The 26373-nt window shown below is 38.3% G+C and overlaps 1 protein-coding gene and 1 pseudogene across 2 annotated transcripts in view; both read right to left on the reverse strand.

The window, feature by feature from the left end:
- The window catches only part of SCEL (sciellin), a gene marked incomplete at its 5' end in the record, with an annotated part of 92284 nt that overhangs the window by 32644 nt on the left and 33267 nt on the right, over window positions 1-26373 (reverse strand). The window contains 11 exons of the mRNA XM_080659592.1: window positions 488-547; window positions 1155-1214; window positions 5283-5342; window positions 7518-7577; window positions 9241-9300; window positions 9931-9990; window positions 10294-10353; window positions 12151-12195; window positions 15959-16018; window positions 18151-18216; window positions 21079-21159. Of these exons, the coding sequence (XP_080515718.1) occupies window positions 488-547; window positions 1155-1214; window positions 5283-5342; window positions 7518-7577; window positions 9241-9300; window positions 9931-9990; window positions 10294-10353; window positions 12151-12195; window positions 15959-16018; window positions 18151-18216; window positions 21079-21159 (672 nt within the window). The remainder of the gene's footprint in view (window positions 1-487; window positions 548-1154; window positions 1215-5282; window positions 5343-7517; window positions 7578-9240; window positions 9301-9930; window positions 9991-10293; window positions 10354-12150; window positions 12196-15958; window positions 16019-18150; window positions 18217-21078; window positions 21160-26373) is intronic.
- On the reverse strand, window positions 11322-12101 carry LOC308243271 (large ribosomal subunit protein eL34-like; annotated as a pseudogene). Its single transcript has 2 exons — window positions 12048-12101; window positions 11322-11695 (listed from the first exon to the last, which is right to left on the reverse strand). The product of its transcript is annotated as a large ribosomal subunit protein eL34-like (transcript).

Below are 26373 nucleotides of genomic sequence, written 5' to 3' on the forward strand. Positions count from 1 at the left end.
TTTCAAGCTAAGTAATCTAACTCCAGAGTGCATGCATTTTCCATTACTCCAACCATCTTACTGAGACATAGTAATGGAATTAGCATTGGAAGTTACTAGAGAGCAGTTGGTCCAGCTTCCTCGCTTTGAGGATGGGAAAACTGAAGCCCAAACGGGGAGGAACCAATCGCGTTCACACAGTTAGTGAGGGCAGAGCCAGGCCTGGACCCACATATGCAGGTTCCAGTCCAGTTCTCTTTCCCCTTTCCCATGCCATCCCTCTGCTCAAAAAAAATAAACAAATCAATGAATAAAAGTGTCCTGTCCATCCTGGAAAAACAACTATTCACCTAATTGGTCAAAATTGTTAACATTTCAGATATAAGGTTGTGGAGGTTACATGGCTTTTCCTGAACTCTCAAGTGCCAGTCAGCTGGAATGATGATTTAATTCTATTTTAAGCATTGGGTTAGCATGAAATGGAAAAGAAGAGCTTATTAAATCTCACCCTTGCACACTTTTGTCTGTTCTTGGATTCACTTTGATGAGGTTATCAAGGTCTTTGGAACTTTAAATCAAAAAGCAAACACATGGTAAGTAAAAATGGAATTAAATTAACTAAGTATATTAATTTAAAGAATATATGTACTCAAGATGAATTATACTATTAAGTTTTAATATTTGAATTAATACCAGTTTATGCCTTTCATTTAAAAGAGAAAAAAAAAAAAAAAAAAACCTCTATACAAATCATTGGCACACTGGCCAGTTTGACATTTACCCTAAAAATAAAACCATAAAAGTAGGCAAGATTGAGCTTTAAAAAAAAATTCAGGAATTATTTAATTATTTGCCAAAAACTTTCACCTGGCCCCTCTGATGCTACAGCTATACTCTTTTTTTGTTAATGATTTACATTTGTAGTGCATTTTTGCTTTAAAGGGATTTTATACCCATTATTTTTATATCCATTCTTTTAATAATCAAGTGACAAAGGTGAGAGAAACATTTTATAACTATAGAAGCCTAAGCCAGCGTCTTCAAGGCATCCATGTGGCAAATAATGGAGCCCAGACTTCCTGATTCAAATTCAAAGACTTTTCAACATAGCTTCTCTGAAGGTGCCACAAATTGATGCGGCTGGGGAAGGAAGAAAGATCAGACATAATCCTCACCCCGAGTTACTTCTGCTCACTTCAGGGGTCACTCTGCTGAGATTGTCAAGACTCTGGCCCCTTTAAAACATAAAAAAATACATATATATGATGAGGTTAATAAGAGCTGAATAACAAGTGGTCAAATTATTTATTAAAATTCAGAAACAGTATCAACACTTGGTGAGATCATGTCAAAGAGTTGAAGTATGGTAAAGGTGACTATGCAGAAGAATGTAGGAAGTTATACCTCTCTAAAACTCATGGAGACTCAGCGAGAGATTTTAATCTTGGAGCCATTATGCCAGTAGCAAATGCCATACGAGGACTCTGTTTCTATCATGATTTATCTAATGCTATACCCTTGACCTTTGCCAGGTGCACTAGACGTTTTATAGTAGTCCCTATATATGTCTCATGGCACATTCCAGAAGCACCCTCTTAATATCATACTTTAATATGCTGAGGAACTTTCAAATTAACTTTGGAGAATATGTATTTTGTAAATGACACTCTTTAGCAAGTTTGCTATTCACAATAATGGATTAAGATTAATATACCAGTTTGTTAATGTTCATGATATACAGCCTGGTATCTGCCTCTAGTACTTATAACTGTGTGTTAAAACTACACCTTTTTATTAGTTCTGTGTTGGCAACAAACAATATAAAGATTAAAATCCATGGAGTTCTGAAATGTAAAATATATTTACTGTAATATAAAACTCCACATAGTCCCTGAAAACACGTCAGGACTTCATCGTTACCCTTTAGAGTACCTGCATCTGATCTTAATGGAATTTTGCTTTTCTTACCATTTCTCCATGCCCTGTGGCCCTACTAAGATCATATCATAAAGTCTCTGTGATTGCATCTATACATCAAAGATACAGATATTTGGAAGCAACCAGATGTTGACTCAAGTTTTTACTTGTATCCAAATGTCTGAGAATGTGTATACCCAGGCTAAAAGCAGCTAAAATATTTGAACCTTTTCCATACAAATAATGAAACAATTAACCCAACAGAAATAGCTATTCTACTCCAGAAAACTCCTTGTTGATTTTTCAAACACTTTGTTGGTTTTTGCTTAAACCAAGTATGTGAGATTTAAATGCCAGTGACTGAAAATAAAAATTCCTAGGATGCTATGCCCACATTTGAGAACTCAAAAAAAAAAAAAAAAAAAAGTAAATAAATAAATAAATAAATAAATAACACAACAGTAAGCATTGTAACTCCTCCCTTGTAATATTGGTGTTGGTTGTAAGGTTTGCTTTCATTATATTGCCAAGACTTTGGTCTCTTTAAACATATTAAATAAAGTACATATTAGTGTATTGGCTGGACTTATTGAACAAATAAAAGACCATCATTAAGAGTTAGGATTTTATTCTATCTGAAATGTGGTAATCCTGAGAGTTTTTAATAAGGAAGGCAACATAATCTTATTTTACTTTAAAAAAATCTACAGAATACTACACACATAACCATACACACATGAATCCCTACAAACTTTTGCATGTATGTGTACACATATCACACATTGGCATGCAGTACACACATACATAACAACATATGAAAAACAACAGGTGATGATTTGAAATAGTCTAACAAAAATTAGAAAGGAAAACAGATATTTCTTAGAGAGTCAAAGTAAATTAAATATTTGAACAGTAAATAAATCATTAAGAAAGCATAATTCACCTGATCTTTATTACTGCTCACAGATACTTGTATCTACTATGTGCTGGACATGGTAGTATCATGATTCCTATTTCGTTGATGAGTAAATTGAGGAGCAGAGACACAGCTAGCCAGTAACAGAGTCAGAATTTGAGTCCCAGTATTTTGGACTCCTTGTTCACATTTACTACCTCAAGATACCTCCCTGAACCACCAAGTAGCCAAGGAAATCAATGCTTTCTTTTCCATCTGTTGGTTGCCAAGTTGTACAAGTCTGTGGGCCTCTGACCAAGCCAGGGTGCAGAGAGCAGGACGGGCTGGCAGTGAGTGCCCCAGCTTTGCCGCTGCCCCAGCCCTGGCCCTGCTCCCTGGGCCTACAGGCATCAGTGACACATTTAGAATCTAATAATATCATGTCCTGAGTTAACTGATTAGAAACGAGTTCTACTAAAACCACGTGGAACTATTTGGTACACTGTTTTCAGCAACATGCCCACAAGCTGTTTCAAATCTATTCTCATCTGCTTTTTAAAAAAATAAAAAGCAAGAGGACATAAGCTTTCCAGATTTACTTGACAATTCATGGGTGGGAGACCTCTTAATGAAGTACACTTGGTTAAGCTTTTCATCTTAAACACACACCATACTTCACCCACATAACATATAGTACACACAAATACACTACACACGTGAAGACAGTTCACATATATACATATATACTACTTACACACCCACATACATACACATACACACTACGCACACACACTACTTATATATACATACACACATATACTTCTATTCACACACATTGTGATGGTTAATTTCATGTTTCAACTTGACTGGACCACAGGGTGACCAGGTATTTGGTCAAACATTATTCTGGGTGTGTCTTCGAGGTTTTGGATGAAATTAATATTTGAATGCTTAGACTGAGTAAAGCAGATAGCCTTCCCTAACATGAGTAGGCCCCATCCAATCAGTTGAAGCCCTGAACAGAACAAAGTGTCTAAGAAAAAGGGGACTTCTCCTGCCCGATTGCTTAATCTGCGGCATTGTTCTTCTCCTGCCCTTGGACAAGAGCTTACACCATGAGCTCTCCTGGTTCTCAGGCCTTTAGACTTGGACTAGGAGCTACATAAATACAGAGCTTGAGACTTCTCAGCATGAACCAATTCCTTCTAATAAAGCTCTCTCTTTCTCTCTCCCCACCTATCTGTCTATCTATATCTATCTATATGTCTATCTATCTCCTATTCAGCTTCATTGAAGAACCCTAATTAATACATACACTTATAGACACACACACACACACACATATATATATATGTGTGTGTGTGTGTGTGTGTACAGGGAAGGACAAAAGTAGGTTTATAGTTGTGAGTATGTGAAACAGAGTTTATTCTTATATTATTATTTATTAACTAGAGGCCCGGTGCACAAAATTTGTGCACTGGGGCGGGGGGGTGTCCCTCAGCCAGGCCTGCACCCTCTCCAATCCGTGATCCCTCGGGGGATGTCCAAATGCCTCTCATAATCCAGGACCACTGGCTCCTAACTGCTCGCCTGCCTGCCTGATCGCCCCTAACCACCTCTGCCTGTCTGATCGCCCCTAACCACCTCTGCCTGCCTGCCTGCCTGCCTGATCGCCCCTAATGGCTCCCCTACCAGCCTGACCACTCCTAACTGCTCCCCCTGCTGGCCTGACTGCCCCTAACCACCTCTGCCTCGCCCCACACCCAGGACCCAGGATTCCCTCCTCTGGTTCATTGCAAGCACCTGGGACCCAGGCTTCCCTCCCTCTGGCTGGTCGCAGGCACCCAGGACCCGGGCCAGCTTCACCTGGGCTGGCCACCGCCGCAGGGGTCTGTGGGTGGGTGGCTTTGCCTGGGCTGCAGCTGCAGGCACCCGGGACCACGGGGTGGGCAGCTTGTCCCTCTCCCGGGCCACAGCCTGGCTGGTCCCCATTCCTGTCTCGTGAGCTCATTTGTGCCTGACTGGTCCCCATTCCTCTCTCCCCAGTGTTGAGTGTCTGAGCTTTTACTGCATGACGGTGTGAGGGCCTGGGGACCACTTGCATATTAGCTCTTTATTATATAGGATTATTATATTATTTCCATATGAAAAACTGTAAATCTACTTTTGTCCCACCCTGTTATACATGTACTACTTATACACACACACACACATACATACATATATACATACATAGAAATCACTCAGAAGAGCTCAGTCAAAATTCTCATTTAATATCTCAAAATCTACCTGGCAGCAAACTTTAACCAAGAATAAAATGCAAGAGATCATTTCTGTGTATCCAAAGTACAATTGCTTAATATAATGCTTCAGGAAAAGAGAGTTCTGTTTTGGCTTGATTTTCAATTTATTCTCCTGAATACAAGCACTCAGGATGCTAATATGCTTACAAATGCCAGACAAAGGGAGGGAAAAGCTTTAAATGTCTTACCTCTTGATATTTTTATTTGTTTCAGGACTCACTTTAATGCGCCCACTGAGGTCTTGTTTTCTTTGAGAAAGAAAATAAATTTTACTGAATGTTGTTAAAATAAAACACTAATTAAGTGAACAATGATTGGACAAATTGAGTGGTAAATATACAAGTTCTCTGTCATTGTAATTGTTCAAGCTCTAAGTACAAATAAAAATTCTCTTACATCTTGAGCTGGAGACCATTTAAGTTTCCTTTTTTTGTTAACAAGAAACATGTTTTCTTTTCTATTCTCAAAATGCATAAGTAAATGTGAAACTTGTTATTTAACAAAATCATCTTTGCCCTCAGATACATCTTGTAAGAATACCCCAGATGGTCAGCATTGAAGTTAAAGTTCTATGCTGGATCCAATCAGAATATAAATTTCTACTCCATAAATCATATATAAATGCCTATTCTGTTTTTTAAATAAGAATAATAATGTTAATTATAACTTTAAAATATTAAAACTAATACATATTAATAATAAATATTTTGAAATAATAAAAATATGTCCTTTCATATAAACTCAACCATTCCCACAACTCAAACCTTCTAAAAATAATCGAGTTATGGTGAGTTACAAAGGCCAAAAAAAACACCTTAGAGATGGTAGAAAAATTAATGACTCACTTGTCAGAGGACATCTGTTCCCCCCATTAAAATGCACTGAGTAATACCAAAAGGACCAGAATCTGAACCCAAAGGGACAGTAGAGGATGGCAATAGTAGGTGACTGACTACTGCTGCCATGTCCACATAGCGGGAAGAGAAGTGGGAGGATGTCCTTCCTCCCACTGTGCTCACTTGCCCAGCCCTCCACTGGCTGCCTTCTGAGACCACCATCCTTAGAAACGTTAATTTTCAAGAGTTTTAGTCAAACGCCACTCTTGGCTATCTTTGTCACTTTGTAGATCCACTTTGAAAATATTATCTAGATTGTGCTTTCATTGGACAAAGAAATTCAATTCAGTAACTCATCCTTAAAAACAATCCAAGTCTAAAATCTGGGAGAAAGGGCAACATTGGGACATTTCTTAAAAAATAAGTGATTTTTTTAGAGCAAAGAGGGAAGGTCATGCGGCCATTGCTATTTTCCAATTTCATGCTAACAAAATATGTCTGTAAAGTCAAAATGCTAAATCATTTTTCTTATTAATTATCACTTACAGAAATCAGATTTAAGGCACTAATAAGTCTTAGCCAGTGGTATTTTTACTTCCTCTGGGATTAATTTTGTTAACATTGTCAAGCTCTTCACCATTTTTTTAAAAGTTTAAATCAGTTTCAAACATTATTGTGTGTTATACACAAACACACATGTATATATATTCCATATTATTAATGGTTAATTCAAGATTTTAAAGAAAATTATTATACTGATATTAAATTCATTTTTATTATAAAATTGCCTATAAACAATATAGTTAAATTAATCTTTGGGGTTTAGTTGGCCTATATGTAAATGTAAATTCATACAAAATGTACTATAGAGTCTCCAAAGTGAAGATCAGGGCAGTAGGGGTCAGACACAGAAGAGAGAAGACAAATTTAAAGATGCGACCCCTTCAAGATCACACAATTAATCTGGGTGAAAATAACCAAGATTCAGAAACATCAAAAGAGTTCTCATTCTCTGTTAGTTTTATCTGCCATGGTTTTTGCTTTGATAATTGTCTCTAGATCTTGACTTCTTTGGAAAACCATGAAAAATTCATGCCAGTTAAGTCACATCTGAGCTTTATCTGAGCTTTACCCATACAAATAAGAATGCCCCTGAAAGGGTGTCAGATGTTTCCAGGGCCAGATGACCAGAAAAACTTTTGATGTAATTATCCTTAGCTTATCTTTATTAATTCCTATAGTAATACTTGCTATAAATCAGTTTAGAAAAACTTGCTCACATACCTCTCACTTTGTAATTTTGTCCTTTATATTTCTTCATTTAAATATAACATTTGGCCCATTTTTAAATTGTTTAGGACGATACAGAATAAGAGATCATGTCGCAGGTTTTCCTGATTTGAATGTAACTCAAACATGTGGTCCTATGGAAACAACATTTGTCCTATTCCTTTGCCTGCTGTCTCTAATAGGCCTAAAACTGCAGCTTCATCTGCGACAGAGGAAAGCATAACACTCCTATTTCTAATGAGATGTGAAAAGCTGACCTAAAAAAAGGGAGCCCCATCAAGCAGGAGTTCTTCTTACCCTTTCTCATACTGGTCAATCCTTTGATTAACTTCGATAAAACTTCCAACGCCTTGGTTTCTTGATCACATTGGGGCAGAGGTGGGTGAGCAGAGCAACAGAGACAGAGAAAGAGAAAACAATTCAATCTCTTACGACAATAGCAGTTTCTCACTGGTGAAAGTTTGGTTTCTTTCATCAGTGAAAGTCTAGAACTATAACTTAATCCCTTAAATGCTATCAGTTCAGTTACAGGAGTTAAGATGTTATCAGTACCTAAAGCATCAAAGCATCGGAAGTCCTTAGAAATATTGAGTTTAAGTGGCTCTACTCCTGCAATATGCTGATGAGATATAGTAACTATTTAATAGCAAGGACCTAACCATCCTCAGTTATGATTAAATCTGCTTAAAAGTGTAAGTTCCGCCCTAGCTGGTTTGGCTCAGTGGATAGAGTTACGGCCTGCAGACTGAAAGGTCCCAGGTTCGATTCCAGTCAAGGACACATGCCTGGGTTTCGGGCTCAATCCCCAGTAGGGGGCATGCAGGAGGCAGCCGATCAATGATTCTCTGCCATCATTGATGTTTCTATCTCTGTCTCTCTCCCTCTCCCTTCCGCTCTGAAATCAATAAAAATATATATATATTTTAAAAGAATAAGTTCCTCCAGCTCTCAGCTTTTTCTTTCTTTGTCCTTTATGGATGGATTGGTAGGAAGTAACTTTAATATATCTGTTCACACACTGTCTTCTTTAAACATGAACATCATTCACAACAGGGGAGAAGTCAGATAATTAACATTTTAAATCTTCTTTAAGTTGAACAGTTGGAGACGTCATTTTTAAATAAAAAGTCCTAAGTTCTGAGTAATCTTGGAAAAGTGGAAATGACACTATGATGGTTCTAGCATGTTATATAAATTGACCATAACCAATAAAATTTTCACATGCCAATAGCATAAAACTATTAGGAAATATCAGAACTTATCCCTTTCAAGTACCCAATTATCCAAGCATTCCCCTTTTCTATTTTCATCCGTCTCTGATTTCACTGTGATAAGACTATTGATATTTTAATTTTTTTGAAATAAGAAAGAAGGAAGGGAGGGAGAGAAGGAAGAATAAACAGGAACTATGAACTCCCCCTACTACACAAACAAGATCAGTCATTCCTGCATCAAAGCCCAGTTGCTATTAAGTTATTCCAGATTACAAATCACTTTTGTCCTCCTTTCTAGCCCACGAAATGATTACTTGTGATGCTCACCCTACTCTTCCTATTTTCTATTACTTTTGTGGACCTTTCTAAACTTCATTTTTTAAATATCTGAAATCCCACCTTTTCCTGCAAGGTTTATATAATCTCTTACAGAGAATTGACCAGTTTCCCACTTCATCTGTTCTCCACTTTAAAAATTAACCTGTAATAATACTTGCATATTTACATTATAATAATATACTATATTACTAACAAGCACTCCATGTCTGTGGGATTATTATCGCTAACACTTTTGTCAAATACACTTTCACTGTTCTACATTAGAGAAAGTTGAGAATGCATCTGCCAAGAGTGGCATGGAAAGCTAGAATACCATTCTGTGCACAGACTGGCAGAGATAAAGAATTTTAAAAGATAACCGAGACAAAAGAAATAATTATCACATTAGGAAGGCAAACTCAGTGACTAACCAAATACAAAGTAAACAGCCAATCTGAAGTAAAAACAGAGCTCTCATAAATCCTTACCCTTTGTCATTCTTGACTGTTCTGGGGTTTTCTTTAATGAAACTGTCAAGAGTTTGGTTTCTTTCAACATGAAAAAATAATACCAGTAACACAAGTCAATTTTCTAATACATCAGTGAAAGTCTAGAACTATAACTTAATCCCTTAAATGCTATCAGTTCAGTTACTGATCATTCATCAACCCTTTTAAAGAGACAAAATAAACAAAAGCATAGCTCTTGACTTTGAGATATTTACAAATATATTTGAAATATACCTATGAAATGACTCAACTAAGATTTCAAATGAAAATGGCTTTAGTGTATAATAAGTACATCAGTGATAAAGGGCTGTGCTCCTAGCATTAAGTCTTATAATAAATATATTTAGTTCATAAACCAGCCTTTTGTCCACTACTTGGAGTAGCCAGATTTCTTCCATTTTTAGATTTAAAAGGAAACTTGGATATCATTTAGGTCATACCCTTCATTTCATGGGATAAGGAAACAGAGGTCCCCCGAGGTTAAGTGACACGCTCTGGGTCACCCAGATTGATGTTGGTGCCCTAAGATATCCACCCATCTCCTGACCCTGACTGGGCGGCCTGTTCCACCAGCCTTCCTGATCCCTGTTCTGAGCCGATGGTCTCCCTCAGCAAATATAGTCTAGGACTCAACCAAAGAGGCCTGTTAGAGTCTTAATCAGGCCTTACCCTTTGCCATCTTTGTTTGGCCGGCTATTCAGAAAGAGGAGACTGTCGAGGCTTTGGGCTCTGTAAAACAGAAAGAAATTCAAATAAAAAAAATTGCATATCGCAATAAAATTATGTGGTATCTTGAAAGGTCAGCTACAATAAACATTCTTCATGAATTGCTCATTTACTCTTAGTGAACAAAAGAGCAGAACTCCTTCTGAGCAATTATGTCTGAACTAAATGTACAATGCTGAGGGCACCACCCCATCTGCTGGTACATTTTCATGCCAGAGGATACAACTCCCTCCCAGTTAGTGTCTGACAAAATAAAACAAGCAATCTGGGAGATCACATCTTCAGGTCAGAGACAGATGCACTTACCTTTTCTCTATTTGCTCTGCCTTAGGAGTTGTTCTGAAGATGCCATCAAGACCTTGATTTCTTCAAATGTATTAAATAAAAAACCTTGTCAGTGGTAATAATAGAAACATAGACTCTATAGAAACACAGACCAGTTTACATCCAAGACATGAAATAGAAGCTTGTTGGGAAAGATGAGCCACATTCTTGAAATTGCTTTATTCCAAACAGATACTTTGATAGACTCAACATTTAAATTGCAGTGGAACTTAAAGAAAAGTTACAAACTGGGGATATATAACCCATAACAGTTACACAGGTGTATTTTTTGGGTTCATGGAGTGGTTTTTTTCTTATTTGTTTTTGTAGTTTTTAAATATGTTTTTATTGATTTCTTGATAGAGAGGGAAAGCGAGGTAGAAACATTGATGAGAGATCTGCTGCCTCCCACACAGCCCCTACTGGGAATGAAGCCTGCAACCTGGGCATGTGCCCTGACTGGGAACCAAACCAGCGACCTCTTGGTGCCTCAATCAACACTCAACCACTGAACAACACCAGCTGGGCCATGGAGTGCTTTTTATTTTAATGTGAGCCGATATTTACAAGACGGCATGACCTATAGAAACCCGAATTTTCAGGACCTCCTGTAAATGTCCTGCAACGCTGGGCTCAACTTCTCACATAGCAACACTCAGCTGGAGCTGGGAAGCAGCTGTGCTCTTTGGAAAGGACATTCCCCTAAATGTTATACAGTCATTTACACCGGCCTGGCCTCCACAGGCCATTGAGTCTGTGATTCATGACCTCATACCTCCTTCTCATGTGGATCATTATTGTCAGAACAGGGTATGAAAAATGCATTTCCTGATCAATGAACTCATTTGACATTTGCTTTTTCTCCTCTTCTTTGGTCACTGTCTCTTCAGTATGTTAGAATGCAAAGTGACAGAGAGATAGTTAAAACTCCCCACATCTCTAACACAAACCTCATTTTTTGTGGGGTTTTTTTGAGACTTCTGTTTTTATTACTCAAAAAAGCTTCATTTTTAAATATATTTAGCTTTCTGACTCTGTGCCTGTGTCTTCAACACTTTCATAACGATTTTCTGCTCCTCAATAAGGAAATTTTCTGACGCTTGATCCTGTCACAGACACATTTAGCACACATGGTTCCACCTTAGGCCCTGCTGATGTGTTTTTTTGTTTTAGACAACCTCATTAGAACTTTAGGCCTCACAGCACGAACTCCGCGAAGTTGGCCTGGGCATACACCACATGCAGATTTTGGTGCTTTCCCAACCTTCTTGGTGTAAAGGTAAACAATTCTATTACCAGGGTTACGGGACAGTCTAGTTTTGTTAGAGGCTGTATTGTAGGACAGCCTCCGACGGTATGTCAAACGCTGGACCTTGGTGAATACCTAAACTGAAGTCACCGTCCCCGGAAGAGCACAAACCTCGTTTTTTAATAATTTTTTTAAAGTATGCAGTTATAAATGATTCAAAATACAGAGATAATGTAACCTAAGATAATAAGTGGTTTATGTAATGGTTAAACTAACAGCAGTTAGTGATCAAACCAAACTCTGTCTATATATGAAGGTAATATTTCGGGAAGAGAAATGTGATTTATTTAACTGCTTTATTAAATGGAATGTGAAAATCAAAGTCATTTTAATACTAGAATCTTTGCATTGTAACAACCATTCATAATAATGATGCAATGATGATTTCCGCAAGCTTTTAATTCAAATTTTGTAGGATACTTTTGACTAGCCCAGAATGTGGGTCCTCATGCTCCAATATTGAAAAGACATAAGAAGTCATGCTATGTAATTCAGTAATAAAGCAAAAAGTAAATGTATTGAAATCTTACCTATTCAAGCTTTTGTTCATTTTGATGATATTATCCAATTCTTCACTTTTGGAAGAAAAAAAACATCTCACATCAGTCAAAGCCTGACCAGAATCAAAGAGCAGATTCACCTTAAAATAGCTATTTCTGAGTTCTCTGAAATACAACACGTATCCCATCTCTATCATCTATGAAGATGTTGTCTACCCTTCAAAGCTGTCCTCAAACACCTCTTTCTTGAAGAACTTCTTTCCTGTCTTCCAACTGAACAGAGTCCCTTCATTTTTGCAATCCCAGCAGCATTTTGTTTATTTGCTCCTCCTCTAGGGCACTTATATGACTGCACTTAACATGGCAACTGCAAGTTGTCCCATATGATTGTCCCTGCTCCTGCACATACAAGTGTGCACACAGACATATCCCACTTAGAATTTAGAACTGTGTTTTACCTCAGATCTTCCTCAGTCTTTAATATAGTAAAAAGACTTGAATTACACACCCACATACATACACTACTACAGGTCAATCTTTCATCCAGTAGATGCTTAATACCGATTTTTAACTGAATCAACAAATATAGGCACATTGGCTAATTATAGATCCTACTCTTGCACAATGTGTTTGCGTAAAGCAGCTATTCAATAATACTTGTTCATCGTTAAGTCTGACTGCTTTCTTGAATTTTTGTTAACCTCATCCCAGGCCAACTAAATGTGGTAGCCTAATTTTGTATTTGAGAACTGTAAACTCTTCACTGGCTGCTTCTTCAAGAGCAACCTGTCTAAGCGAATCCCCTGGGTTCCAGAATATCCCTTAGAAACACGAGCTCAGCTCTCCCCCGAGAAGGCCGCCTCAGTGGGTTTCATGGTCCTCTTCCTTCCTCAGGTGTGTCCTTTCCTCGTAGGTCCACCCTCTTCACCATCATTTCTCTGGTGTTTCTCATTCATTTTTTCAATTAAAAAATTGTGGTTCTCTCTGCTTCCTGATCTAGAACCACATGTTTTTCATACTTTCTCAATGTCTCTCTTTTTTCTTGATTCATTACTGGTGTTAACCAGGAGGCTGTGAGGCCCAGTAACTTGATAGTTACACATTCAGGCTCCCAAGTGAGGAATACGTGGATACCTGGAATCTAGTGCAGGATTCACCATGTAGGAGTTGGTGACTCTGGGTGAGCTACCTAATCTCTGCCTTGACTTCTCCATCTGTACAATAGGAATACGAATTGTTCCCACCTCACAGAATCAATAAACTCATGAGGATAAAGTGCTTATTATGATGTCTGGCAAGCCATAAATTAATCTTGGCCATTATATTAAACAGTTCCCAGTCAATAATAAAATTTTCATTTTTTACTTTTGAACTGCATTTAAAGATGCCAAGACATTGGCTTAGCCTTAGAAAGGTATAGTTGCTGAGTCATGTATGTGCTTTGAAGAGGCCTGACACAGCAACAACAGTCCTCTTAGAGACCCTTAAGAACACGTTAGATCAACAACCATCACAACGTGTTCAGGTAATATTATGTATTCTATGATAGGATTGAAGGCTGAGAATAAATACTGAAATGCAAAAGTCACTGACTGTGAAAAAAAAATGAATGTTCTCTCCTAATGTGGGACAAACATTACCCAGGCCCCTGACACAATGCCCCATTGTCTTTTCTTGCTTGAAATTCTACCTTCCAACTCTGAGGCTGTGAATCTGTCCATGTCCCCAAGGGAAAGAGCAAACCTAACAATCCTGTAAATTTTAGCCACAGACCTTTCTGACTGGTATAAGTCACAATAATGAGATGATCAGGATTAGGGTTTGCTCATGTTTATCACAAGAAAATTAGCATAAATCATGAGGAGACACTCTGTAGTAAATTAAATAAAATAAAGATTACATCCTGAATGAAGAAGTTCAGCTTTTAAAATGACCTTAAATTGATGAAAGCTTTGGATATTAAGTTTCACCATTGCATTTGCAATAAATTAAATGCTTTTAATCAGATAAGAATTTCACAAAGGAACTTCACAAAGAGCAGCTGGGATAAATAAAGCTATTCTAGTCCCTATGAACATCCCACAGGAACAATACTCAGCTACGGATGCAACAGACATTTTCCCTGACCCCCAGTCAAAGCAGCAACTTCTCTCTGAGAAGAATGTATTTGGCTTTGGAATCTGTGCATCGTGGCTGGGGAGAGTGGACAGGAAAGTTCAACTGACTGAAGCTCTCTTTGTCTTTGTTTGATTTATGAGAAACCATAATTTCTCTTCAGTATCACTCCCCTATCTCTCTCTCTCTTAAAGTTCCCTTTCACCTACCAAAAACTATTTTTAAACCCTATTAAAAACAAAATATTACCTCGAACCAAAATGAATAATTAAATTAGAGCTCTAATTTGATGAGAGGAGAAATGGAAATGAAACATTCCTGATACTCTCTCGAGTTCCCTTCCAGATTCAGAGCTCCTCTTCTGTTTGTTAATTTGCACAGAGCTAAGTGCCACTTCTGTTTCTTCTCTGCAGCTCTTTCAACCGAGGCTGCAATCCCTAATAACACTAAGCATTGCTAAATTCCATGAAGAAAAAAAAATTGTAGGCATGGGATTTAAAATATGAAATCTTTATATTCAAGGTTTCCTCACTGTGCATCATTATTTTGCCATACTCTATAAACACCTACTTTGTACAAAGCATCAGGTCAGACTCAATAAATGACATACGATGAATAAGAAAAACTATCTGCTCTGACAGACTTAGAGATGATAGAGATGATGAAACATTTGCATAAATAACACGAAATACAACCAAATATGATTAGTTGTTATAAAATATAAATTGTGGAGCTCTAATTGCTTAGAGAAGCAGAAGTCACATTTCACTAGATCACTCAGGGAAGACTTCCCAGAGGAGGTGATATTTGACCTGGATCTTGAAAAATAGGTAGGACTTGGATGGATGGAAATGGTGACCTTGAGGCTGGAAATGGATAGAATGGCATAAGCAAAGGCAGAGTATCTGGAACCTATAGAAAGGAAGTAATTTAACTTGCTATTGATATAGGGTAACTGCAAGGGTAAAATCAGAAATAACTCTAGAATGTTAGGTTGGGGCCAGCTCAGCAAGGGCCTTGTATGAGGTTTTATGTGATTGAGTGGGCAATGGGGGGCCAGTGGAGTATGGTTCAAGCAGAAAGATAGGAGAAGAACTTTGGTGGGGATGATGGGTAGTCATGGTTCAGTGGGAGCAGAGACTGGAGGAGTGTAAGTAAATCTGGACAAGCTACTCTAATAACCTGCGCTGGAGTCAATGAAAGTTTGAACAGGGGTGAGGCCATGAGGGCATGAGGCCTACTTTAGACATTTAATCCATATATGTCTGGTTACATAGAGAGAAAAAGACCTGGACAGATCAAGAATGATTCCAGAAAAATGAATATTAGAACAGAGGAGAAGTCGGGAAGTAGCCTCTTTAGGAAGGAAGTTGAATATGGCCTAGGATATGCTAAATGGGAGTTCTGGGAGAGAGATAAATAGAGATCGGACAAGCAACATAATTACAGGACTGGTGGTTTGGAATGAGGTCAAGACTATGGAAGCTGAGGTCACTAGGCTGAGTACTGTCACCAGAAAAAAAAGCAGAGGAAGAAAAGTATCCATAAATATCAGCAAATTTTTCAGGGACACATCCACAGACACTGATTCTTTCTTCTTTTAAATTCTGTATTATATTACAAACATCAGAATGTTGCTTATACTGGGAACTTTAAGGTACTGGTAAAGCATTTTAAAACATAAAGAGAAGAAAAAAACAAGCTTAAAGCTCTGAGATCTCACCCCTTGTCAGTTCTCTGAAGTGAAGTAGCCACTTTGACGATGTTCTCCAGATCCTGACGACTTCAAACAATGAAAAGTAAATACAAGTCAATGACAGTAGAGCTACCCTTGAAGCAGCTAACATTTCTCACTGTTCTCAGTGAGGAAAAAAAGCCATAGTTCATGTGATATTTAGAGATTATTGAGTCTAACTGAATAACAAAATAGTTCTATAATTTCAACTCATGGTAGACACACACACACACACACACACACACACACACACACACACACACACGCACACCCTACACTGTCATTCCACCTGGGCATTGGTTCTGCCATCTAGTGCTCATTGAAACAACTACAGTTTCTCCTAAGATGTAATTGGCTGAAGTTCTATACCTAAAAAGAAGGATGTGGAAAAGAAAATACAGTTAACTGCACAAGTAAACACAGAAGTGTGTTCAGAACTTTTTCTACCGGAACCAAGCAGTATTAAGCAGCCTATTCAGATGATGGATTCATCCCTCACATGAGGTGAAGAGGCACTGTCTTCTTAGGCTTCCAAAGGGAAAGGAAGTACATTGTAAACATGGGACATGATACCCAGACAGCTTAAATCGATGTGGGTCCCTCTACATCATGAAAAGGAATAATTGGGAAAATACTTATAGGTTTCCCTGTAATTAAGACCTGTGTTTCACAAACAATGTTTGATAAAGAAAAAATTTTGTTGTCTAGTAAATTTGAGAAGTATAACCAACTTTTGGAGATTCAGAAGATACACATGCATACTGAAGGCTTTGAGAAGTCTTATGTCAGAGAACTCTGTTTGTATTTCTTCAATGTGTTGGGCCAGTGAACCCTTCCTTTGCAGGATGTGCATTAGCCTCTGGTGGCACATGGGACACAGTCTGGGAAATGTTGAAGTAGAGCTGCACCTTAAGTTACTAGATACTAGAGAAATATGATGTTTCCCATAGGTAAGTTATCTGTGTGATGTATGTTTCAAAAAGAAGTTTTGACTGGAAAATTGGTTTACCACAATGATTAAAATGGTAAACTTATAATAATAAAAATTGGCTTATCATATTGATAGGTCTATAAAATAGCACTGGCTCAAAAGCTAATTTCAAACAGTGTTTTTTCTAAAAAATAAGTCATAAAAGATATATCCAAAACAAATACTAAACTAGAAGAGGTGTGCAAGACAACAGGCGTAAATCAGGACTGTGCTGGGGAAACCTTTCCCAAAGTTGTCAGTATAGTTTGTGGGCCTCTTCTTGATGATGCAGGTAGAGCTGGATGTGACCTTATTTATACAGCCATTGGCAAAACTTTTGTAGAGCAAGTTCAATCGAATGACTAGATTTCCACCTATTCATTTATACAACACCAACCTTGGGACATGAAGAGGTGGTTTCCTGTCTAAGAGGTTTAATCTTATTCTGTTGTCATGTTCAGACAATTTTGGTTGCTTTCTTTATGTAAATCTTAGAATAGAAATTAAATAAATAGAATTCTTAGGTACATATAAGAATACTTATTTCCAACTATATTGAAATCAGCTGGAAAACTACTTTATTATTAACTAGAGACCCAGTGCACGAGGGGGTCCCTCAGCCTGGCCTGCACCCTCTCGCAGTCCAGGAGCCCTCGGGGGATGTCCAACTGACGGCTCAGGCCCACAGCAGTTGGACATCCTTAGTGCTGTCAAAGGTAGGAGAGGCTCCCGCCACCACTGCTGCGCTCACCAGCCGTGAGCCCGGCTTCTGGCTGAGCAGCGCTCCCTCTGCGGGATCGGGCAGAAACTGGCTCTATAACATCACCCATTGGCCAGCCAGGGAGGGACCGCAGGAGGGCTCCAGGACATGTCCGGTCCATCTCGCTCAGTCCCCATCAGCCAGACCCCAGCAGCAAGCTAACCTACCAGTCGGAGCATCTGCCCCCTGGTGGTCAGTGCACATCAGAGTGACTGGTCCACCAGTCAACTGTCTGCCCTCTGGTGGTCAGTGCATGTCATAGCAAGTGGTTGAGGACATTAGCATATCATTAGCATATTACGCTTTGATTGGTTGAATGGCTGACTGTTCGACCAGACACTTAGTATATTAGGTTTTATTATATAGGATTACTTAGTATTTTTAAGTGTTCTAATAAAGCATATTTTATCATTTCTACAAATGCATAGACATAGAAATAGTTCATTTTACCTTATATTTCTTTCAGCAGATCTGTTGGTTTCTGTATATACACTTGCTTTAGGTGGACAAATCTGCCTGTATTTTAAAAGTTAAAATAATATTTGTTAGGTAAGAAAACACTTCTCTGTAAAATTTAAATTGTTAGTAAAACATTTATGTCCAAAAAATCAAAGTGTATTAGAACACTATTTGAGATAACAAACTACTCTAGAACTCAACCGCAGATTCCATTTGAAATTATAGAGTCTAATATAGTAACTTTGCAATTTAATCTATCTCACTTAATGTATTTTTAACCACTGAGTATATATAGCAATATCTATTCTAAATATGTTCATTTATGTTTGTTTTATTTTAGTTTTCAGTCATCAATAAAGCATTTTCATACTTATCTTTTTTAGATAATGATATAACATTTTAAAATATTAATAACTAGAGGCCCGTTGCACGAAGAGATTCGTGCAATAGGCCTTCCTTCCCTTGGCTTCCAGCACCAGTTTTCCTCCGGCACCCAGAACCCAGGCCTTCGCTCTGGCCAGAGTCTGCTATCTTTGTTTTCACTGCAGACTCTGGAGTCTGCAGTCTTCATCTTCGCTGTAGCCGGAGTGCCGCTCCAGTAGATCCCTTCGCCCCCGCCCCCCTCCCGCCCTCCCTCTCATAGCAGGCATCCTGCCCCCCCCCCCCCCACTCCATGCCTAGAGCAACTGGGCGGCTGCCATCTTTGTCCTAATTTGCATATTTCCTCCTGATTGGTGGGTGGGCGTAGTGGAGTAACGGTCAATTTGCATGTTTCTCTTTTATTAGTGTAGATAATTTTTTTATATTAGACATCAGAGGGATAATTTTTTCTTAAAGATATTCCACTTGAATACTATCAAGAAATATAACTGCTCAAATATGATGGGAAATATTTTTAAATATCCAGTATACCCACTATATCCAGAATATTCACATTGAATTGACAGAATTAAATTTTATGAGGATAGGTTCTGTCACAATTTATGATATAAGTTTTTCTCTGCTCTTTTTCCCAGTATCTTATTGACCTACTTACACATTCTTGCTTGTTCTCAAGAAATTGTATTCAACTTTTTTTTGTACTCCTGAGGACATGTGTTAATTACATAGGAAACACTTCCCTTTCATATTCTTTCATTAAAATCATCTTGCTGTGATTAAAGTAATCAGAACTTAAAGCATGTAAGTTGTCCTAATTTTATTTTTAAGATCATTGGTGGAAGAAATAAATTAGACTACTTAAAATGGATTAGACCAATTCCCATGAAATGTATCTTCTTTTGAATCTACATAAGTTCACTACTCTAGAGTTGCTGATTTTAGATTAGAATTTAGGAGTACTAAATCCAATTTATGTTAGCCCCCTAAAAATGCTATTTAAATAAAGATTTAATTGCTCAATGTTATAAAAGAAAATATAATGTAAGATAAAAAGCTTGAGAAGTTATTTTTAAGAGTATAATTATAACCATTGTACAAATAAAAAGTTATAAATATGGCTTATATTATTCATTAATTCAATGAAGATGTATTCTCTTGACACATTAAAAAAATGTATCCTTGCCCTAACTGCTTTGGCTCAGTGGATAGAACATCGGCCTGTGGACTGAAGGGTCCCAGGTTCGATTCCAGTCAAGGGCATGTACCTTGGTTGCGGGCACATCCCCAGTAGGAGGTGTGCAGGAGGCAGCTGATCAACGTTTCTCTCTCATCGATGTTTCTAACTCTCTATCCCTCTCCCTTCCTTTGTGGAAAAAAATCAATAAAATATATATATTTTTAAATGTATCCTCTTATTCTAAGAACATTTCAAAGGCCCTATGAAGTTTCACTGGATAGAAATTCAGACCTGGGTTTTTAACTCAATGGGCCGAACACTTAATGCTACATAGCTCCATCGCCTAATTAGCATTTTCTAGCTGCAGCTACCCTCTTACTAAAGAATAGTTCCAGAATTGTCTTACATATTGTAAAAAAAAATCACCATTAAAAAGCAAAAATACAAAAGAATCAAAGGCAGGCAATGAAGTGGATTTGATGTATTGTCTTAATTGAGACACCATTTTTAAGTTTCACAATAATAATGGAAATGTGCAATGTACATCTTGAAAAATGATTTGAGCTTATTAAACAGTTTAATAGAAACACATGGGAAGATGTTCAGGTCTCTGAATTTGTTTCTCAGTACTAATTATAGAGTGTCAGAGATTCAAAGTGGAAAAGCAGTCTATCTTTTATTCCTAATTTGGAGACAAGTTAATTAGAACATTTTTCAAAATTTGTGATAGTTTTGAAGTAAATTACAAATTCCTTAGCTGAAATAAGACTAAAAAACTGCCCAGCAGAATTTCTTACCGAGGGTGGGTTTGAGCAGTAACAAAAAATTTCAAAAACATCTTTGATCAGAAATTGTAGTTCTTAATGGGAAACCTAACTATAACTGAATATAAACCATATATATGTCAAATGTGTATATATATATGTGTGTGTGTGTGTGTGTGTGTATATATATATATATATATATATATATATATATATATATATCTTTTCATGTAATATAAACCATATATATGTGGGCATGTATATTTATGAAAGAGAGAGAGAGAGGTTCCTTGCATATCGGTTCCTACTACATAAATTAAAGGGCATCTGAGCATGAACATTTCATGGACATTGACATTGTTCAGTTTCTATCTAGAAATTGTATTTCCAAAGACAATTAATGGTCATAAGTATTCAGAGGCAAACATAAACATACACTTGTGTTGACAAACAGAAGTAGGAAAGTTTTACAAGTGTTTCTTCAATAAATGTATACATAAAACACACCCATACTTTACACAAAACAGGTCACAGTTCAACTGCTTTAATTTCCCTTGAACTTCTTTATTTCAGAAATTTTGGAGTGCTAGGTCTTACCGATTATCCCGTCTCAGCTGGTTAGGAGATAAAACAGGAGAACTGGGCTTTGGTGGTATTGGAGGGTGAACAGCTGGTTCCCTTTAAAACAGAACACAGCAGTTCATTAATCGAATGCACTTATTACCTACATGAAAATATCTTATGCATCTTACGACCCCCCCATACGTGAGATAAATAAAAGGTCAAATCTAAAAAGCACTAAACTTTAAAGAAATCAAATATTTAAACTATAGATACTTTAAATATGTAATCAAATTTTTGGAAGTCTTATCTTCTTTAACTATAGTTTGAAACGTGTGTGTGTGTGTGTTTTAAACAGCTTAATATTTTGCTAGGCTGTTTAGCTCAAGTCATGGCATTTTGGGTCAGCAGCACCTGAGCATAGTAAATGATTCTTGGGTATTAACACATAAGCTCCTTTAGGAATTATGTCAACTATCAGGCAGCTACAGAAACAGCAAGGAAGGTTTTCAATTCCACAGACCTCAAGGTAAAGTTGATTTGAAACTCTCTTCTAAATCCCCCTTAAATATTGTTAGTGCAGGCCAGTTTGATGCTAGAAAGCATATACATACTGCCAGCCTAAACTTTGCAACAGTGCCTGACTGGATGACCTAGGAACTGGAGTCAGGAAATGATGTGCTATTTTGAATCGAGTCAACATCCTACCCAGAGCATGTCACTCCCCTCACCACCACAAACACCCCAATTGTCCATATCATTCTCAAGATAAATTCCATACCTACTGAAAGTAGCCTTGTGATCTAGACTCCATGTACCTCTCTGGTCCCTGCAGCATACTAGGTGAGCATGTGGGCTCTAGACCCAGGCTGCCTGAACTGTCAGCTGTGTGACAATGAGTTCACCAGATCCAGTTTCTTCATCTGTAATAACCCTTCTACTAGGACTGCTGGGGTGTTGTCAGAACTGAATGGAATCATGCTTTTATTTAACAAACACTTATTGGTAGCTTTCTATGTATAAGGCACTCTACAGAGTGGACAATTTCCCTGTTCTCAAAAGGCTTTCAGTACACAAATAAATATATGATAGATGGAAAAAGTGCTTGAAGAAAAATAAAACAGAATAAGGGGTAGGAATAGTATTTTATATAGAATGGCCTGGGAAGGCCTCTCTGTGAAGTAAAATTAGAGCCAAGACCTGAAGGAAGTGATAAATGAGCCACGAGAACATCCATGGAAGAGCATATAAATATGGGCATGATCAAATTACAGGTAATGTTTAATACTTGAAACTGGATGAAATCACCAAGGTTGTCAGTGTAAGTAGAAATGAAAAGTGGGCAAGTGTTGAACCCTGGGCCCTGCAATATTTTTAGATGTCAAGAATATGAAAAGAAAACAGCAAAAGAGTGTGGGGAGAAATGTGAGGGTGTAGTATCAAGGAGTAAAAGTGTTTCAAGGAATAACTGGCCATGCCAAATGCCATTGATAAATCAAACAAAACAAGGACTGATGGTTAGCATGGTTTTGGCAATATAATGGTTATTGGTAACTCTGATAAGAGCAGTTTTGATGGAGCAGTGGTGAAAAAACATTATAGGAATGGATTTAAGAGAAAATGGGAAGTAGTGACATTGAGCTGTTTCGCAGTGAAGAGAGAAGAGATGCATAGCTACATGAAGGTCAAGGAAGGTTACTAGAGTAGGTAGATATGATGATGGGAATGATCCAATGAAGAGGCTACAGTTGATGGTGCAAAAAATGAGGACTCTGAACCAGGAAATCTGGCTCCATGAGCCCTCCCCAACCCATACTGCCTCTTAATGGCTCCTTGGGCAGCACCAATGGCTCAGTTGAGGTTAGTACTCATAGAATTAAAATAAGGCTAGTTAACATTGTTTTATCTTGCCATATTAAGTTACTTTCGTAGAATACACAGAGAGTTGGATTCAACTAAGTTTAGGATTCATCCAAGTAAGTACAACCAAAGAATAGTGGCAAGGGAGGAGAGAGGTTCACATAGAAGTGATTACAATGAGGGACCATGAGATGGACATGGAGGGAAATATAGATATGGAGGGAGGGGGAGCAACTGTGAAAGGATAATAAAATCAATGGATTGGTGGTTGTGGTAGGGGTGAGAAATTTCTGGAATCAGAAAACTGGAAGGGTGGGAGCTAGACAGACAAAAAGTGGAAGCCAGAGAGAGAAAGCTTTGAAATCGAAATTTTATATTGTGTGTGGTTACCTACAAGGGCAATACCTATGGGTGGCTCAGGTATGCTCAAGGACAAGATCATCGGAGGGGTCAAGAAAATGAAAGGCCAGGGTGGAAAAAGATCCTCTTCATAGATTTGGAAATCACCAAGCATTCTGACAGGAGGCATCATTATGAGAGACAATGAGCCTGATGCTAAAATCTTCAAGGAGTGAAAAGAGTGATCCAGAGATCTTCAGATAATTCCAGTGAGGAAGAGAAGTGCATAATGGCATGGCTCAAAGAAGATGAGGCATGCAAAGGAGGAGGGAGTTAAAATTTATAGGAAGTAGCAATGAGGAGCAAACAGCCCTGTGACATCTGGGGTTAGGAGAAAAACAGTCCTCCCTGAGAGGAAGGCTGTGGGAACAGGGTTCTCCCAGAGGAGTGAGAAATCATTCAGTCAGAGACTAGGTTAAAGAGCAGCAAGTTTTGATGATACTGGATGGCACATCCATGAGGCACTGTGGAAGGGCTTGGGAGACCAGGATGATGTTAATAAGGTTGGTTGGTAGACATAGTTGAATTAGTCCCAGAGATTTCTCCCAGAGTGTGGTCATGAGACTGGGTGATGGGCAGTGAAGCAACAGAGAGTGGAGCATGATGGGTTTCCTGACTCTCATGTTGATGGTGGCACTGAAGCCAGGAGAAGGCATGAACGCATTAGAGCACTGTCTGACTGGAAGTGCTCAAGAAATGCCTAGTGCTATGATCTTTGTTTTTACCCCACAGTAACCCAAAACTGAACCTGTGCCAATTACTTGCATTTCCTATCCCCCTTACCCCTACACACACACCACCATATTCTGGCTCCTCTCTGGAGTATTGCCTTCTCCCTTTCACCTGGATACCTCCTCCTTGCCCTTCAGACTTTGGCTTGTGTGTTACTGTCTCTAGAGGTACCCAACGCTGTGTTGGGAACATCCCTGTGTTTCTCACAGCACATCCTCTTTACAGAACATATCAGGATGTTTTGGATTACACATAATTTTCTGTCTCCACACTGGACTGTAAGCTCCTAAAAGGATAGTTATAGCTCAAGTACTAGAATTGAGTATGACATGGGTGTCCAATAAAAATGTGTGAAATGAGTGAAAGGAGTGATTAGATGAGTTTCTATTTGGTGAAGAAGGAAATGGGTACTTGAAGCGGGGTCTGAAACTTCCAAAATTTTCAAGTTCAGCTGCACCACAGAAGAAGTCCATTGTTGATTCCACTCCTGAGTACCTAGTAGGTGCCAGGTGTTCAGCTGAGTTTCTGTGTTACATGATATGCTGGGAAAAACTGTTTACATAAAAATGATCTCCTGTTGTAGCTCAGAGTTAGAGTTTACAATTAGATAGTAATTTACTAGGGTTGCCATCATCTTCTCAAAAAATATCCCTGTTTGGGGATAATTTGATATCACTCACATGATCATGTGTCTTTATTGTACCTGTGTGGATTAGCTAATTATATGCTTTTCTCCCAGGGGTAAAGGATAGGGGTAAGAAGGTGGTCAGTCCTGGGTAATCATGGATCTGCACAGAGCACTGGATATCTGAGAACAGGCAGGAGAGGGCGACAACATGAAAATGAGGGTTAAAAAAGGATGATGCCAAACGGTGCTTATGCCAGAACTCATTGATGAAAAGCCAAGTTTCTTCCAGTTTGGAATGGCTAAGGCCCCAAAGAGGCAGGTAAATACTGATTTGGTGTGTCTGGGAGGCAGACATGTGTGGAGATGGTTTGGAGCACACCCAGGAAAGGAAAGAAAAGGTGGGCGTAGAGTTGTCAAAGCCAAGAAAAGTTGGGGAGCATATTTATTTCCGGGGGTAATGCCATTTACACCCCTGCTGGGCAGGGGCCAGGGGTGGGCAAACTTTTTGACTCGAGGGCCACAATGGGTTCTTAAACTGGACCGGAGGGCCGGAACAAAAGCATGGATGGAGTGTTTGTGTGAACTAATATAAATTCAAAGTAAAGGAGCGGAGGGGAGAGCAAGAGAACCAGATAGAACAGCCGGATCTGGCCCGCGGGCCGTAGTTTGCCCAAGGCTGGCTAGGCAATGCCACATTGACTTCAATTCATCTCAAAGAAGGTTTCATTTGCATCTCTGCAATGACAGTCCCAGGTGATAGAATCCCAACCCTCTGGGAAAATGAGAGAAATCATTCAAGTCATGCCAGGAGCTCGAGATGATGCCAAGCAGGGGGATTAAAATACAAGAGCAAAGCAGGAAGCTAGGACCTGGAATGTTTTGAAGAGAAGGAAACAAGAGACATTCATGTAGAATGATCCTATTTGAATACCACTTTGAGACATATGTTTAAGCTTGGATTAATTGACCCTGGCTCTCCTCTCTGTCTTTCCCTCAGTCCCACAAGACCTTTGCAGGACCAATGCCAACACATTAGAGGCTACAACTGTAATGAATAACTTTCAGGGATGAAATGGCAGCATTCACAAGAAGCATGTAAAAACTTGCAGATAGTAGTGCAAGGATGAGAGCTAATAGAAATAACATTGTAAAGCTGTTCCTATTACTTCCTTTTCATGTGCTACTGCAAAGATCACGTCTTCTCATAGTGTTGTTTGTTTGTTTTTAATAATAAGCTTAGCTCTGTGACTTCTGCTCAAAACTGACTTTGTGAAGAATATTTCTATTATTGCAGCTCAGGTCTAGGTTGAAACTAGAACAATGGACCCTAATATTTAATTATGAGTTTCATTTTCACTTTCCATTATGCCCGGCTTTTGTATCCCACAAATTTTATTTCTTATTCCAACGATGACAAAGGAGATGGAACTCACATTTAATGAGTTCCAGCAACATGCCAATTTGCCAGGCTCTTGTATACTTTATTTTATTGAATCCACCCATCCATCCTGTGGAGTGTGTATTATTATTATTATCATTATTATTACTCACTGAGTCTCAAAAAGTTGAGTAATATGCCCTGGATCACATGGCTAGTCAGTGGTTTCATTCTATTCTTTCTGAGGTCACATCCCATGCTTTTTTTCTTTATGTCATACTGTAGCCAATGAAAATTCTTCAGGTATTTCCAATGAAAATCTAATAACAACAAA

Source organism: Plecotus auritus (assembly GCF_963455305.1).
Source record: "Plecotus auritus genome assembly, chromosome: 3".
Classification (NCBI taxonomy): domain Eukaryota; kingdom Metazoa; phylum Chordata; class Mammalia; order Chiroptera; family Vespertilionidae; genus Plecotus; species Plecotus auritus.